Source organism: Melampsora larici-populina (assembly GCF_000204055.1).
Source record: "Melampsora larici-populina 98AG31 unplaced genomic scaffold MELLAscaffold_34, whole genome shotgun sequence".
Classification (NCBI taxonomy): domain Eukaryota; kingdom Fungi; phylum Basidiomycota; class Pucciniomycetes; order Pucciniales; family Melampsoraceae; genus Melampsora; species Melampsora laricis-populina.
In genome coordinates, this window is record NW_006768798.1 from 200,433 (window position 1) to 214,290 (window position 13,858).

The following is a 13,858-nucleotide window of genomic DNA, read 5'->3' on the forward strand; positions in this document are numbered from 1 at the left end:
GGAACAATCTCCCAAGATTGTTGCAATTAAAAACTGAAATCTCAACCACTGTTATTCCAGGCTCGTAGTATGTCTTTTGTTCCTTCAATTTTATGTGTCAGTTTTTTGTGGCTCACGCCTAAGCTATTATGTGGCAGAGGATGGAAAGGCGCGCTCATAAAACGTAAAAAGGATGTGCATACGTGTCTCACGTGGTGGGTCTTTGGATGTTGGTTGACAAAGTTAAATCCGTGGAAGGGCTGGTGGTATATGATCCTCCACTTTATCTTTTGACCGGTTCAGCAACATGTCCAGGGTTCAGAAGGAGCATGATAGGAACCGTGCCACAAAAAAAACTCATCAACCCACCCAATCTGGCCTTCTTGCAATGTCAAACCTACTTCAAGTTCATTCTAATGACATAGGTGTTTCTTCTGGTGATGCTTCTGGAGCTTGTAATCCGGAAGCAGTCAGGTTTTACTGTTATGGTCGAAGAAGCTTGTTTTTTACCTACCATACAAGATGACGCGCCCGGCGTAGTTTTGATCTGAGGTATGTGCGTGAGCGCGCCTTTCCTGCGGCCCAACCTGACCTCGCAGCTTGGAAAGTGTGGTCACTTCAGAATCGATTTGATGAGTCAGAGTACATGGCCGATTTTGAGAATCGCCTTTGACACCTTTGGAGCTCCTAGAAACGCGACCAGTCATCATCTCATCAAAGCGAGCTCGAGGAGGAAAACGGCTCTGCGACAAGTGACACGGAAATTACGGGTCCATCTTCGAATGAATCATGACATTCGAGTTTCAGAGTAGAATCAATGAAGGAAGATGAAAGCTAAGATCGTATTTAACCACCAAGCTGCATGTTTGGAGTTACCGATTTGTTCTAATCGGTAGTCACCTGTTGTTATAAAAAAACTTTGGTTGTCGTCGAAAAAACCTGGGATGGATTGCTTCAAGCTTCAAAAGCGAAGTTGCCATTCGGTTGCGCTGATCATCTCGATATGTTGGTATCTGTGTGCGAGACAGATCACTTCAGCCGCAATTCCATCCAAGCGGACAAGCTCGCTCGTGCGTCGCCTGGTTGACAGTATCAAGAATGCCAAAGAACTGTGAATCCTTTCTCTGTACCTAAAAAAAGCTTGTTGAGAAACTGAAGATGGAATCTTTGTTGTGTATTTGTCAAGCAGTGGAACGCTGAAGCTCTATACGGAGGAAAAGGGAAATGAACTCGTCAGTGATGGCCAAGGATTGGGTAAAATCAAGTAGGCAAATCTCGATCCATACTTTGTGAATCGACCTTGACTGACACAACTCATCAACTTGTTCTCGATATCAGTACACTCGATAACTACAAGACCGAGATGATAACAAAAAACAGACCTCAAGACTCATTTCGCGAATGGCTAGAGTACGTCCTTCAAGGGATTGCCAGGCTGTACTGGAGTCAAGCTTGTGACTCGCAAACCTCTGTCCCCTCCAACACCCTCGTAGCTTCCCTACTAGACAGCATGGTGTAAGAATACAGGGAGATGACCTTTACGACGAAAGACACTCCATCGATCCCCTCGTGGCTTGGCATGAGCACCAGTGCGTATAAAAAGCTTGATTTATTCCAAATCTTAACGTTTCCATTTACCATGATAATGTATAACTTGAAATTATCACCTATCACCTTAGGAAAGGACCTCTCCCGCCCGATAAGATTCAAAAACATCATCAGAGGTATCCGCTTAGCAAGGACGTCAGCCCAGAACCCCACATCCCCGCAAATTCTTATCTCAGAACTACTCCAATGTGAGGGTTTTATAAAAAATGCATTGCTGATCAGCTTGGACGAGCTTCGTCACTACTTGCTGAGTTCAAAAAATTTCAAGGACTCCGGGTGAATTCATCAATCGATATTTACCTGAAGACTTTTTTTACCGCTCCCGATTTTCGTATATTCTCCAGTGAGTTGATCTTTATAAGTTAGATTCTCATGAATAGACTTTGACCGATTTTTCAAATATGTAGAACTCGATTTATTGATTCGACTTCATACTGGGCAGAGGAATTCTTTACGAAATATGAAAAGTTTGCCATGGAGGAAGTGTAAAGCAAAATCAAACCTATCATTCCAGCGCGAGTTAAACTCTTAAAATGATTTCTGTGACTATCTTTGATTCATTAGAGACAAATTGAAGACTTCTTCCAAAGACATGTGAGCTGAGAGAGCTTTCTTCATTTTATCCACTCGCTAAAAGTCTTGACTTGAATCTGACATGGGCTCTGTTCTTTGATTAAGGTCAAGAGGTGAATTCACCAATTCATACCTACCACCCATTCATGGGGTTCGAAAAGAATTTTGGGAATATTTTGAGTAAGGAAAACCTTTGCTACATTGGTTGCAAGTTCATCCAGCTGACTGATTACAAATATCTACGCAGCCGAACGGAACAACTGTCGAACGGTGGTGAAATCATCCCTACCAATAAACTGATGTCCGCTTATTTACAGTGGGCAAAGCAATACCACATGTAAGCTGAGTCCATTGCTTCTTGACCGTGTTAGATGTAATGACTTACTTAGGGACTTCATCTTGTGCCACATGAATCCTTTGAATCCCGTGCACTCCATCAGCTGGAGGCCTTCGTCAGTAAAGCTCACATTTGTTCAACACTTGGCTAGACCAAAGCTGATTTGATATTTAAATGAAACAGGGACACAAATAGATTCTTTCATTTCAAATTTGGTGACCCTAAACTAAAGAACTCTTTCATCAAATATCTCTATAAGAAAGCTTCTAGACTAGGATTAACAAAGGAACAAGCATATTTCCGTGGTAAATTTCAATGGGAATATTCTAGTTTTTTAAAAGAACGAGAAAAGGCTAACTTTGCTAAGAAGATTTATTATAAATTTCAAGATTGGAAATATGATTCACATCAGGCTTGGATTGCGTTTAAGCATAAGGTTTTAAAAGTAGACAAATTGAAATCATTCTTTTTGGGAAGTACCATTGGCGAGCTTGGATTATTGATTTCAAAAATATTTCAGATGTGATCAATATGATTTTGAATCATTTCCAAAAGTTTCAATGCTTGATCTTTCTCAAAGATGAAGTGATGACGGATGATTATGACTAGGGATTGCGATTTCTCCTGATCATTGTTCTTGTGGCTTGCCTCAAACTTGCTATCCCTTTTCTAAGCTCATAGAACATATATTTATCACTTCTTGTATTATTTGTATGTTCATTTTTTTTCAAGGATTTTGACATCGATGATTCTTCATGACGAGATCATCGTTCAAAATGTGAGAAATCTTCATTTAGACTGAATTTCTCGAATACTAGTTTCAACATATCATCCTTCACCTTCACGTTTCTAATTGGTTGTGAAGATCAAGTGATTTTGGCGGGTGATGGTCCCTCGGATCAGCTCGGATCTCAATCTCGGGCACCCTTCAGCTCGCGACTTCAATCCAAAGTTCAAACACAAGCACGTTTCGAAGTGGTCGTCTCTGGTCGTCCCCATTGAACTCTCCTTGATCCCTCATTGTATCTCTTTACCTCTGGCTCTCTGAAATTTGCAGCATTGGCTTGGTGTCCGACTTTGGGCCTGAACGACTTCACCCCGACTTGACTCGAAATTGGAGCGTGGGACGTATTACTGCAGGGAGCATGAAGAAACATCTATTACCAGATCAAGACTAGACCAAGGATGTGTGCTGGGTATTTCTGTACTTCACTCGATCAAAAAGGCAAAAAATAGCAGTTCGATCATTATCTATGCTCCTTAGAATAGATCTTTATAACAAAAACTGATATATGTGGCAACTTTTCATCAGTGAGCTTTACTTTTAAGGAAATGTATCTATCTACTCAGACTTGAATTGACCTTTACAATCTCACTGCATCCTCTTCGCTTAGCAAAAATCGTTCATTTTCACCGAGTTTGGGGTTTAAAACTTTGGCGGTGTAATCATGAACAATGAGCTCGACCGTGACATACGTACATATTCGGATTCCATTGGTTTCTGAAAAAGGCAAAATAGAAACTCACACGAACTTGAGGTTTCCTTTTTCGATATCAATGTCTGGAGATACGCATTCGAATCTTACCTTGAAAACTCTTTCGATTTGATTCTTTTTGTGCTTGAAAAGACTTCATGGAACGAAAAAGTCAAATGGAGAATCTACCTTTTTCATCTCACCTTGTATCCATCAAATTATAATCCGAAAAAGATCGTAACTTTTGGATCATAAATACGATTGACCATAAAAGCTGATGGATAAGATAAAAATCCCTCGCTCTTCAAAATTATTTTACTTCATCTTATCCTAAATCCTGACAACACAAGTAAACCAAGCTTTTTCAAAATCCAACTCAACACAAAAATCAACTTCATCCATGGCAGCTCCTATTAAATTACCCGAAAGGATCACATTAGATTATACATCAAATTATATTGATGAACCTTTATTTTCAAAAGTTCCAAAAGGTATACTACAAGAAGTGATAGAAGAAATACTTTTTTCTAATGCAAGTGATGTTTTAGAACCTGAAAATCTTCAAAGTTGAGTCAATGTTTTCTTTTCTTTCTTCTTCTTCCTCTTGATTTCAATTAAAATTCCAATCCTAATAAACATTTCACTTTTTTTGATACCTTACAAATAAATGTACATATAGAAGAAAAATCTAAACCGACTCAAGAATTCAATTTTATTTTAAACTTAGCTCAAGAAAATGTAATCAAACGCACCAAACATATTTATCAACAAATCATTAACTTTGAAAACTTTGAAAAGAATTTAACCACTAATCCTAATTTCAATTTAATTTTAAAACAACAAGGAAATTTATTAAAACCAAACGTGATTAATGATGAAGATATAAATTTATTAATTTCAAAAAAACATTTAATCCAACAAATTTCAATTCAAACTTCAATGGAAGGTTTAATCGATTTTTTGAAATCCATTCATTTACCTAAACTTAAAATCTTAAATGTTAAATTACCTACTTTTGCAGTAGGAGTTAAAAGAATCGAAATCCCTTCTACTTTATTTAATCATTTACCAAATTTAGAATTCATTCGATTTAAATGTTGGGAATCTTTAACTTATCAATGGTCTTGGGGTATTAGACTTATCAAAGCTTATGATGATTGGAGCTTATGGATCGAATATGATGGTCCTACTCGTCCTCCTAGTGTTTGAATCTTTTCTAAGCTTGCATTTCTCAATAAATAGATAGTTAAGGAACAAAAATGTAAATTGATCATGTACTTTGATATTATATCCCACTTATGGCCTGCTTCATTCGATTGTGACTATTTGTATTGTCATTAATTTATAATCCATTTGTATCAATCATAACAAAGGCCCTTTTCATTAAAGGTTATAAAATCATGACATGATGCATTGTGTTTGGATGTCAATGTATCATATATACTCTTTGAAACAAGGGGGTAATCCACACCCTTCATGTGTAGACTACTTATTGAAATGGATCGAAACACTGATGATCCATCTGCCGCTGATACTCTATCTTTAAAGCAATCTTTGAGCTCTGTTGAAAACCATAAATACATCTCAAATCTATGATCCTTGAAATGTAGGGGTCCTTTGGATCCAATTTAACTTTTCTTGAGATTTTGGTATGAAGATTTCATATCATCAGGCTATCACCAATGTATCACATCCCAAACAAGTGATCACACTGGAGCAAAAATCACAAACAAATTGCCAAAATTAACTTGTAAGTCCCTCAATGAGCTCTACTGGCCAGCTCAAACAAGAGACTTACGAGTCAAGTCAAAAAAATGACGTGAGATTGGACAGTATTGTTTTGCCAATTGGCAAAAGTGGTTCCCCTTATGAACTTTTGTTTTGTGATATTAATATGCTTCCACATCAATTATGAAATCCATGTGCTATGATTTTCTCTACATTCTCCTACTCTCATTATCTCAATATGTTGGATGTCAAAGACATAATGATCCGTTTGCCTTTCAATTTCACCCCAAACCTCAAATCCTTGGGTCCAAAAGCAATCCAAAAAAATACATTCATTTTTGACTTTGAGCCTTGAATTACTTTTCTATATATATATATAGAACCATTCAAGTCCTCCAGAAACCAAGAATTCAAACCTCTACAATACATAGAGAAGATCAAAGGCGCATTATTTTCATAATTGTTGTGGACAGTAGGGGAAAGTTAGGATCCCCCAAAAGAAGTTTTTAAATGGGTTTTTTTGGCAAAAAGTATCGTCTGAGAGGTATGGTCATCTTGTGAAAATGAATGGATGATGGATGGGCAAGACTTCCATCCTTTTAACACCTCAGAGGCTCCGAGTCCTAGTAAGAAGTCTGAGAGAGATGTCACAGATCTTTCACATATCTCTTGGAAGCGCTGTATACACCATAGGGTAATCAATATCATCCTCGGTCCGGATGTTAAGAGACCGCTTGAGTTGGCAGCGTTTCTGACACCGGATGGCTCCGATCCAATCCGGTCGCTACATGAAACCATGTGAATGCCGTCTTCGCTATTGCTCGAACTTGTGCCGTAGCGATGACGGTATATGACTCTTCGACAAGTTTTACACCGCGATCGATGCGATTGAAAATTTCAATGGCCTTGATAAGCCTTGATTCTACACGAACCTCCTCGATGCGATTAAAAATTCAATAAATACTGTGGTCTTTTCGGTCTAAGTAGCCACAAGCCAAAAAATAATCATTGAGTTCACACCAATCATTTACTTACAAAATCTTTACTTGAATATCATCTCAAAATCTTCATTTGTCACCAATTTACTTACAAAGTCTCTACTCAAAGATTACCTCAAAATTTTCATTCATCCCAAATATAAATGCTATAAGTGTAATAAACTTAGAAAGATCCAAGAACCCAAATTCTAAACTGCTATTTCAAGATTCCACTGTTTATTTACTTAAACAATCTCCTACTTATTACTTAAAAATTATTCCAAAGTCTTCACTTGTCCCAGATCTAGATGCTATAAGTGTGATACTTACATCAATTCAAGAATCCACACTCTAAACTTTTATTTTGAGATATACATACTGTTATTTCAACATTTGATACTCCAGCTTCAGAAGAGCCAATCAAGACAAATACATCCTGAACCTAAGATTTTCTGTTTGTTCTTAGCAAAACCAAACAATCACAAAAAATGGTGCAGGATCTTCCCCAGTGTGAGTTCAGTGTGTCTATTCCGTAAATATATTGAACATCTTGTGACTTGATTGATCATTACACTGATGTACATTTTTTACAGAATGGTCAGATCATGGAACATTTGCTCACATCCCCTTACCCAGCCTTGTGGAGAGCTTGAGCACAGAGGAAAATGGTTAGACATATCCCATTAACAATGTATAGTGATGATACATCAGGTTCAATTTCAAAGAGGCTCAACAAGCATGTGTGCTACATATCAGCTTGGGACTACCTTCAAATCTAGCCAACTTGGAGTACAACATACACTGGCTGGCCACTTCAACCACTGCACATGCTCAATACATCCACAAATCTCATCATAATGATACATCTTCTGATATTGGATAGCTTCTTGTCACATGATGGTGTCTCTTCATGCGAGTCTGGCATTGTGCATGATGTGTTGGTGATGACATTTCAGCTGGCACCCCTGGGAAATTCCCCAATGCATGCTTAAGTAACCAATACTAACATTCCAGACACTACCTGGCACCCTAATAAATCAGTCAAAAACAGCACATATAAACCCTTTGTCCAGCCTCAAGGCCTTGGAATCCACTCCAAGATGACACTGTCTACAAGGGTGCAAGCTATTGCCTGGATTGTTAGTATTGGTTATCTCAGTATGCATTGGGGAGTCACCCAGGTGTGTCAGCTGAACTTCCATCACCAATACATCCTTCTGATGCCAGAAGAGTAAACAGAGACACCCTCACATGACAAGACACTATTAAATACTAGATGTTGTAAAGCTGATGTTATAGTCATTGTTATGTTGTACTCCAAGTTGGCCAGTTTTGAAGGTAGTCCCAAGTAAGTGAAGTAGTAGCACATGTGTTTGTTGAACCTCTTGGAAGTTGAACCTGATGTGTCGTCACTATACATTGTTAATGGGATATGTCTAAACATTTTCCTCTGTGCTTGAGCTCTCCACAGGTTGGGTAATGAGATGTGAGCCACTGTTCTTTGATCAATCAAGTCACAAGATTTGAAATATATTTACACAATAGAGTATCCCCATACAAGACCTTCAAAGGATATCCACTTGGCAGAATTATTTTCTCAAAGTGATTCCTAAAATCAGAGATTTTGAAAACACCAACTTGATTGTAACCCACTCTTCTGTCCTTCATCATCTCCATCTGTGAAACTCTTGGGTCATTGTAAGTGGGTAGATTAAGTGGCAGACATTTTGCTGCCAAATCATCTCCCAGATGATAAAAATGAGTGGGTACCACCACTTTTCCCAAGCTTAGCTGGACGGGATCATACAGATAAAAGTGGCCATAAGTGTGGTAGACCATGGGGACCTCAGATCTGATAAGCTGCCAAACTGTCCAGCCATTTATCACTCTGGCAGAAGAAATTCTTAGTTAATTTTATAATTTGATGGGTCATGTCATTTTATCTCAATTGATGAAAATGTTTGATGAAGAAGTTTAGTTAATTTTCATGATTTGATAGTTCATTTCATTTCATTTTATCTTTTTTCCTTTTGTTGTCAGTTTTGTCAATTTGAAATCTAACAATACTTTAGGGCCCGTTCGGTAGGATTTTCAATATACTGTTACCAAAAAACGGTATATTGATCTGCCCCTATATCAAGGGGCAGATTGAAATACCGTTTATCCGGTTATCCAATTTACTGAACACTCGACCAAAAAGGTCAACAAAAGATCAAAATGATTGCTGTTGACCTTTTGACCGCCGTTTGAGTGTTTGGTAACGCTCATTTGAAATTGAACATTGAATGAGACTTGAACACCATTTGATGGTTTTTGAGAACGATTGATTCATTCTCAAATCCATCCATCGTGGTCATCAACCACCCATTTTGATCAACACTTTGAAATTAATCAAGCCTGTTCAAAAACCATTCAACCTCGTTGTCAACCATCTGTTTTGTTCAAAATTTATACAGTCAAATCGGAAAAGCTTGACCAATTTTGCCCGCTAAACTCAAACAAATTGGCTGGGAATTTGTGGCAAGCTTTTGTGATTTGACTGTAATTCAATCAATTGTACATAAAAATGAAACTTGAAAATGAATCGATTGATTCATTTTAAAAATCATCCAATCTTGTCAACAGCCATCGAATGTTTTTAAAAATCAATTCGTATTTCAACTCTCATCGGATTGTTGTTTTACACATGTGTTATTGAACAATAACTTCCAATTGAAGTTGTTTTAGATCTTTCATTTTTGTTTGTTCAATGAAAGCAAACAAAGACAAAGACAGAAGTTGATAACAAAGACAAAAGATCAGAACAAAGACAGAAGTGGATGTTGAAGCAAAAGAAGAATTATAACGTGGTGATTGATAAGAAAAGAAGCGATGAAGAGTTGAGAGGATGAGTGGTGATTAAAAGGTTGAAGTCAAAGGACGGTTGAAAGGGTGAAGTCAAAGAAAAGATGATCGTGTATGGTGAAGGAGGGAGGGTGGTGACAAAAGGAGAGGGTGATCGAAAAGGAAGGGTGAAGGAGAGAGTTGAAGAGAGGGGTATGGAAAAGGGAGAGGCTGTGAGAGGGGCAAAAAGTCTTTTTCAGTCTGATATACGGCCAAAAGGCTGTATATTCAAATCGACCAGTATATCGTGTTATACAATTTAGATTTTTGTCGAAATAAATTTACCGAACACCGGCAGTTTTTTGAAAATTCAATATACATATATGCCGATATACTGTATATTGGTTTGGTGTAGTATATCACGATATACGTATATCGAATCGTACCGAACGGGCCCTTATCATTTCATTTGTATAATGTTGGGTTTGTTTGTAAGAGAATTTTTCATCAAATCAGATTGTAAACAGACAAAAGGAAATTTTTGCTCAAGAGGCTGTATTTGGAATTAAGAAAAATAGAGCCTCATGAGCAAGACTGTACCAGGGTAATATCATGAACCCACATAGCTTAAATAAACCCTAGGTGATATAGGCTTTCAGGCAAGATAAGCACCGTGTGTGTATGGAGTTGTCATGTCGATGTGAGCACACAAAGAAATTCAGAATGATCTACATCACTTTTTGTTTTGCTTGTATGTAGCTAGGCTCATCATTTCCTTTCACAACAAATAAAGACTGTGCCCTAGTCACTACTCCACTGGTTAGTTCTCTGTTCCCGAGCTCTCAAATTCTTCAGGGGGCTTGGCCAGAGTGTAGAGATGTTTTTCAAGCCACAACCCTGGGTCAGAAATGCAGGTGTTGTGTGCTGTGCTGCGCTTGTGTTGCGGTTTTTCTGACCACACCCCATTTGATTTCCAAGTTGCAGCCTGATTTTCTGCGTAACCAGATGTGGCAAAGTTGGAGTTTTTTTGGGCCACAACAACATTTGTTGTGTTACTGCCCAAAAAATCAAAATTTGATGTTTTTTTGGTGTTGCACCTTTTGCGTTGCGCGGTGGTCAAGGCGCTGCGCAACCCAGCCAAACCTTTTGCTGTTGTGGTAATTACTGCAACACGGCATCTGCCGCTGGGTTTTGTTGTGTGTTCCGGAGCAACACACCAAAAAACATGCTTTCTGTAGCGCGGTGTGTTGCTGGCACAGGGTTGCAAGCCGCCTGAAGTGTCAGAAGGCTTGGTTCAAGTGTAGAGGTTCCTCACTGAGGCTGCTATTGCTTCATAGGGCTTGGTAAGAAGTTTTTGACCCCTCTGGGGTGATCAACGGCTTGGTTTGAGTGCAAAGGTTCCTGACCAAGCCCTCTATGGCTTTGGAGGGCTTTTCAAATCCTCTCCTTGGAGGCTCCTTTGGGTGCAGACACCTATGACCAACCCTTCTAATGCTCCAGAGGGCTTGGTTGTGTAGTGATAACAAAGGGTGTTGGGTCACAAGACTTTAAAACACTAGCAAAAGTGTTTACAAGTTCCAAACCAACTGTTTGGTGTGCTCACATCAATGTGACACTACCATACAGAGACATGGTGAAGGAAAATAGTGTGATCCAAAAGGGGTCAAAAAGGATTCAGCAGGAAAGTTTGTGTCAAGTTTTGGGTAAGAGACAAGACCATCTTTTCTTGCATAGTAAGCAAATCAAAAGGTCCTTCTCTGGACCTCCTGAATTTCTTACTATTTGGGATCTTCATTCTCTATCAATCAGGATTATTGACTCACACCAAACAGCTAAGGTTTTTTATAAGTGATTCACAGCAAGCAAATACATTGTAAGTAAAGGATTTGCTTAATAAGTGAAAGATTCTAAGAGTTTGAACCTGAGTCTGACCGAATGATGAAGATTTAATAACGGTTTATTGAGTTTATAAGAAGTTTGAATCTACAATATATTTTGATTTCAATACTATACATGAACTTCTTCTGAAATTTCTACTTTTCAACTGAAGAACTAGATGATAAAGAATATAAACTTTGATACGTAGTCAAGCTTGATTTGGATCATGAGTTTCTTACTTCTTTTTCTCTTTGATACAATGATTTTTATAGAAAAAATAAACGAAAAGGAAATAAAAACAATTTCAATGGTTTGAAGGAAGATGGGGAGAAGTGAGCAATGGGAGTAGGAAAGCAAATGAGACGTGAGAAGAGATCAATAAAAGATATGTTTTTCTATCTGATCTGAGTACATACTGAATTTAGTAAAGTTCGACTAGATTTCATAAAGCCTGTTGATTCATCTTACAAGAACCAACTCATCATCAATCCTTCTCAAAATCCTCGAGTCGATTGACTGGAGTATTGTTAGCTGGAAGACGATTTTGATCGATGTTTTCCAAATTATCATGAAATGATCCTCGATTTCTTTGAAAGAAAAAACGATTTATAACGGTTTAGCAGAACTAAACAAAACTTTTGAAGATTCAAAGATTGAAATAGAAAAGATCGAAATCGATTGACAAACCTCTGGAGTTTGCGAGAGTTTTCTCCATTGGACTACAAATTCAAAAAAGTAGACGTAACCAAATTTAGGGAAGATTAGCTCTATCCAACCTTTCTGAAGTTGATTCCTCTCTTACCTCCACGGGCCTTTTTTTCTGACGGTTCTCAGCTTCCAAAAACTGCCTAAGCTGTGCTACCTCCTCTCGTGTAGCTGCAAGACTTCGAGCTGTCACATCCGCGTACTTTTTTCATTCAACTTCATGTCAGTGATTGAAAACTCTCTGCAAGATAATCAAGATAAGCTTACTTCCAAGGAAATACGATGATCTGTACGTGATCTTTCGAGACATTGAGTGGCGTTATCTAGCATCCTTCTGGTCGACTCGAGCTCGTTGGATAAGTTTCTGACCAATTTTTCATACATCTGATGGAGATCAAAGTTCAAGTTGAGAATGAGATCACTTTGAACAGAGCACTTTAAAATCACTGACCTCTCGATCAGCTAATGCATGAGCTTGTAAGTCATTAACAGCCAATTCTTGTAAATGACTTGCATCGGCTTCTTTCTTACGAAGACAACGTTGTTCGTGAAGTTTGACACCTCTAGAGGTAAACAAGACTTGACAGTACGTACAACGTGTATCTTTAGGAGCCCGACGTGGTTGTTTTTGATCTTCATGATGAAAAGGAGAAGGGAAACTGATTGAAGGTTCATGACTAGGAAGATGAGAAGAACTACTACTCTCGATCGAACTGTCAGTAATGTTAGAAGGATGGTTGAGTAAGCTTTCGGGAGTGTTAGCTAAGATTAAATGATGATCAGTCGTAGCAGTAGTAGCAGTAGAAGTATTGCCAGGTGAATAATTCAATTGATCGAATTGATTGGGTGAAAAGGTAATGGATGGTGGTGGTGGTGGTGGAAACTTGATGGAATTAGAAGGAGAGCATTGAAAATCTTGAATCGAGTTCGATCCCATGATATTCTGATTCATAGTCAAGTTTATTAAACTCAATTAATATTCAATCGTCAACACTTTATATCTGAATTCTAAATGATGTAAACCAAATCAAACACATTGAAACTTATATAAATATCAATCAAACACCAAGAGATCAAAAGATAGAGAAATAGCAAGATATATAGATATTGATGAACTCTGAACACGACTTCAAACGTAAGAAAGGTAGACCAAACCCTTCATAGTAAATGCAGGAATATTTGTCTTAAATCAACAGCAAGAACAAGAACAAGAACAAGCAGAATAAAATGACCAAGTAAATCTGAATGAGAAATGAGTTTGAGATAGAAAGAGAGAAATAAGTAGTAGAAAGAGTTGATTTAGATTTGAATGATTATCACTCACTGAATGCTCTGTACGATTTTTCAAGTTTCAAGTTAAAGAAAGGCTCTCAAAGTTGAATTTACTAAAAACTCAATTTCAATTCAACACGATTTGAGAATGAGATTGGTTCAAGTTTAAGAGATGAATGATTTGAGAGAAGCTGGTTGTGTCAGTGATTGGCTTTATAGCGAAAAGGCTCAACAACCAAACTTGAATCTCTAATCTGGTGATCAGGTGAATAAGCCTAATACAGAAATCGATTAACCTTTAAGAATCCGAATTTCTTTATAATCGAATGATGCCCTCTGATCTCACCTGCTTATCCTCTGTGAAGAGTGACTCTTGAAAAGCGCTGTCCATTTTAATCTGACTCTTCGTCATCAAACTTGGCTTATTTTCTCTTAGATTTCACAGCTTAAATTGGTTAAAACTCTTTGATTTCTTTTCACGTTCACAGCCAACCAATCAAATC

At 37.9% G+C, this 13,858-nt stretch overlaps 3 protein-coding genes across 3 annotated transcripts; all 3 read left to right on the forward strand.

Annotated features, from left to right (window-relative positions):
• Positions 1-286: 286 nt before the first annotated feature.
• MELLADRAFT_109072 (uncharacterized protein) lies at positions 287-791 on the forward strand (the record flags this gene model as incomplete). Its single annotated transcript, XM_007412963.1, has 2 exons — positions 287-448; positions 579-791. 2 exons carry the CDS (start codon positions 287-289, stop codon positions 789-791), a joined length of 375 nt encoding a protein of 124 aa, XP_007413025.1.
• An 827-nt stretch (positions 792-1,618) lies between these two features.
• On the forward strand, positions 1,619-3,499 carry MELLADRAFT_109073 (uncharacterized protein; the record flags this gene model as incomplete). The annotated part of the gene is made up of 8 exons (XM_007412964.1): positions 1,619-1,722; positions 1,856-1,930; positions 1,995-2,072; positions 2,152-2,181; positions 2,408-2,497; positions 2,532-2,612; positions 2,693-2,942; positions 3,401-3,499. 8 exons carry the CDS (start codon positions 1,619-1,621, stop codon positions 3,497-3,499), a joined length of 807 nt encoding a protein of 268 aa, XP_007413026.1.
• An 873-nt stretch (positions 3,500-4,372) lies between these two features.
• MELLADRAFT_109074 (uncharacterized protein) lies at positions 4,373-5,181 on the forward strand (the record flags this gene model as incomplete). Its single annotated transcript, XM_007412965.1, has 2 exons — positions 4,373-4,538; positions 4,652-5,181. 2 exons carry the CDS (start codon positions 4,373-4,375, stop codon positions 5,179-5,181), a joined length of 696 nt encoding a protein of 231 aa, XP_007413027.1.
• Between the last annotated feature and the right edge of the window lie 8,677 nt (positions 5,182-13,858).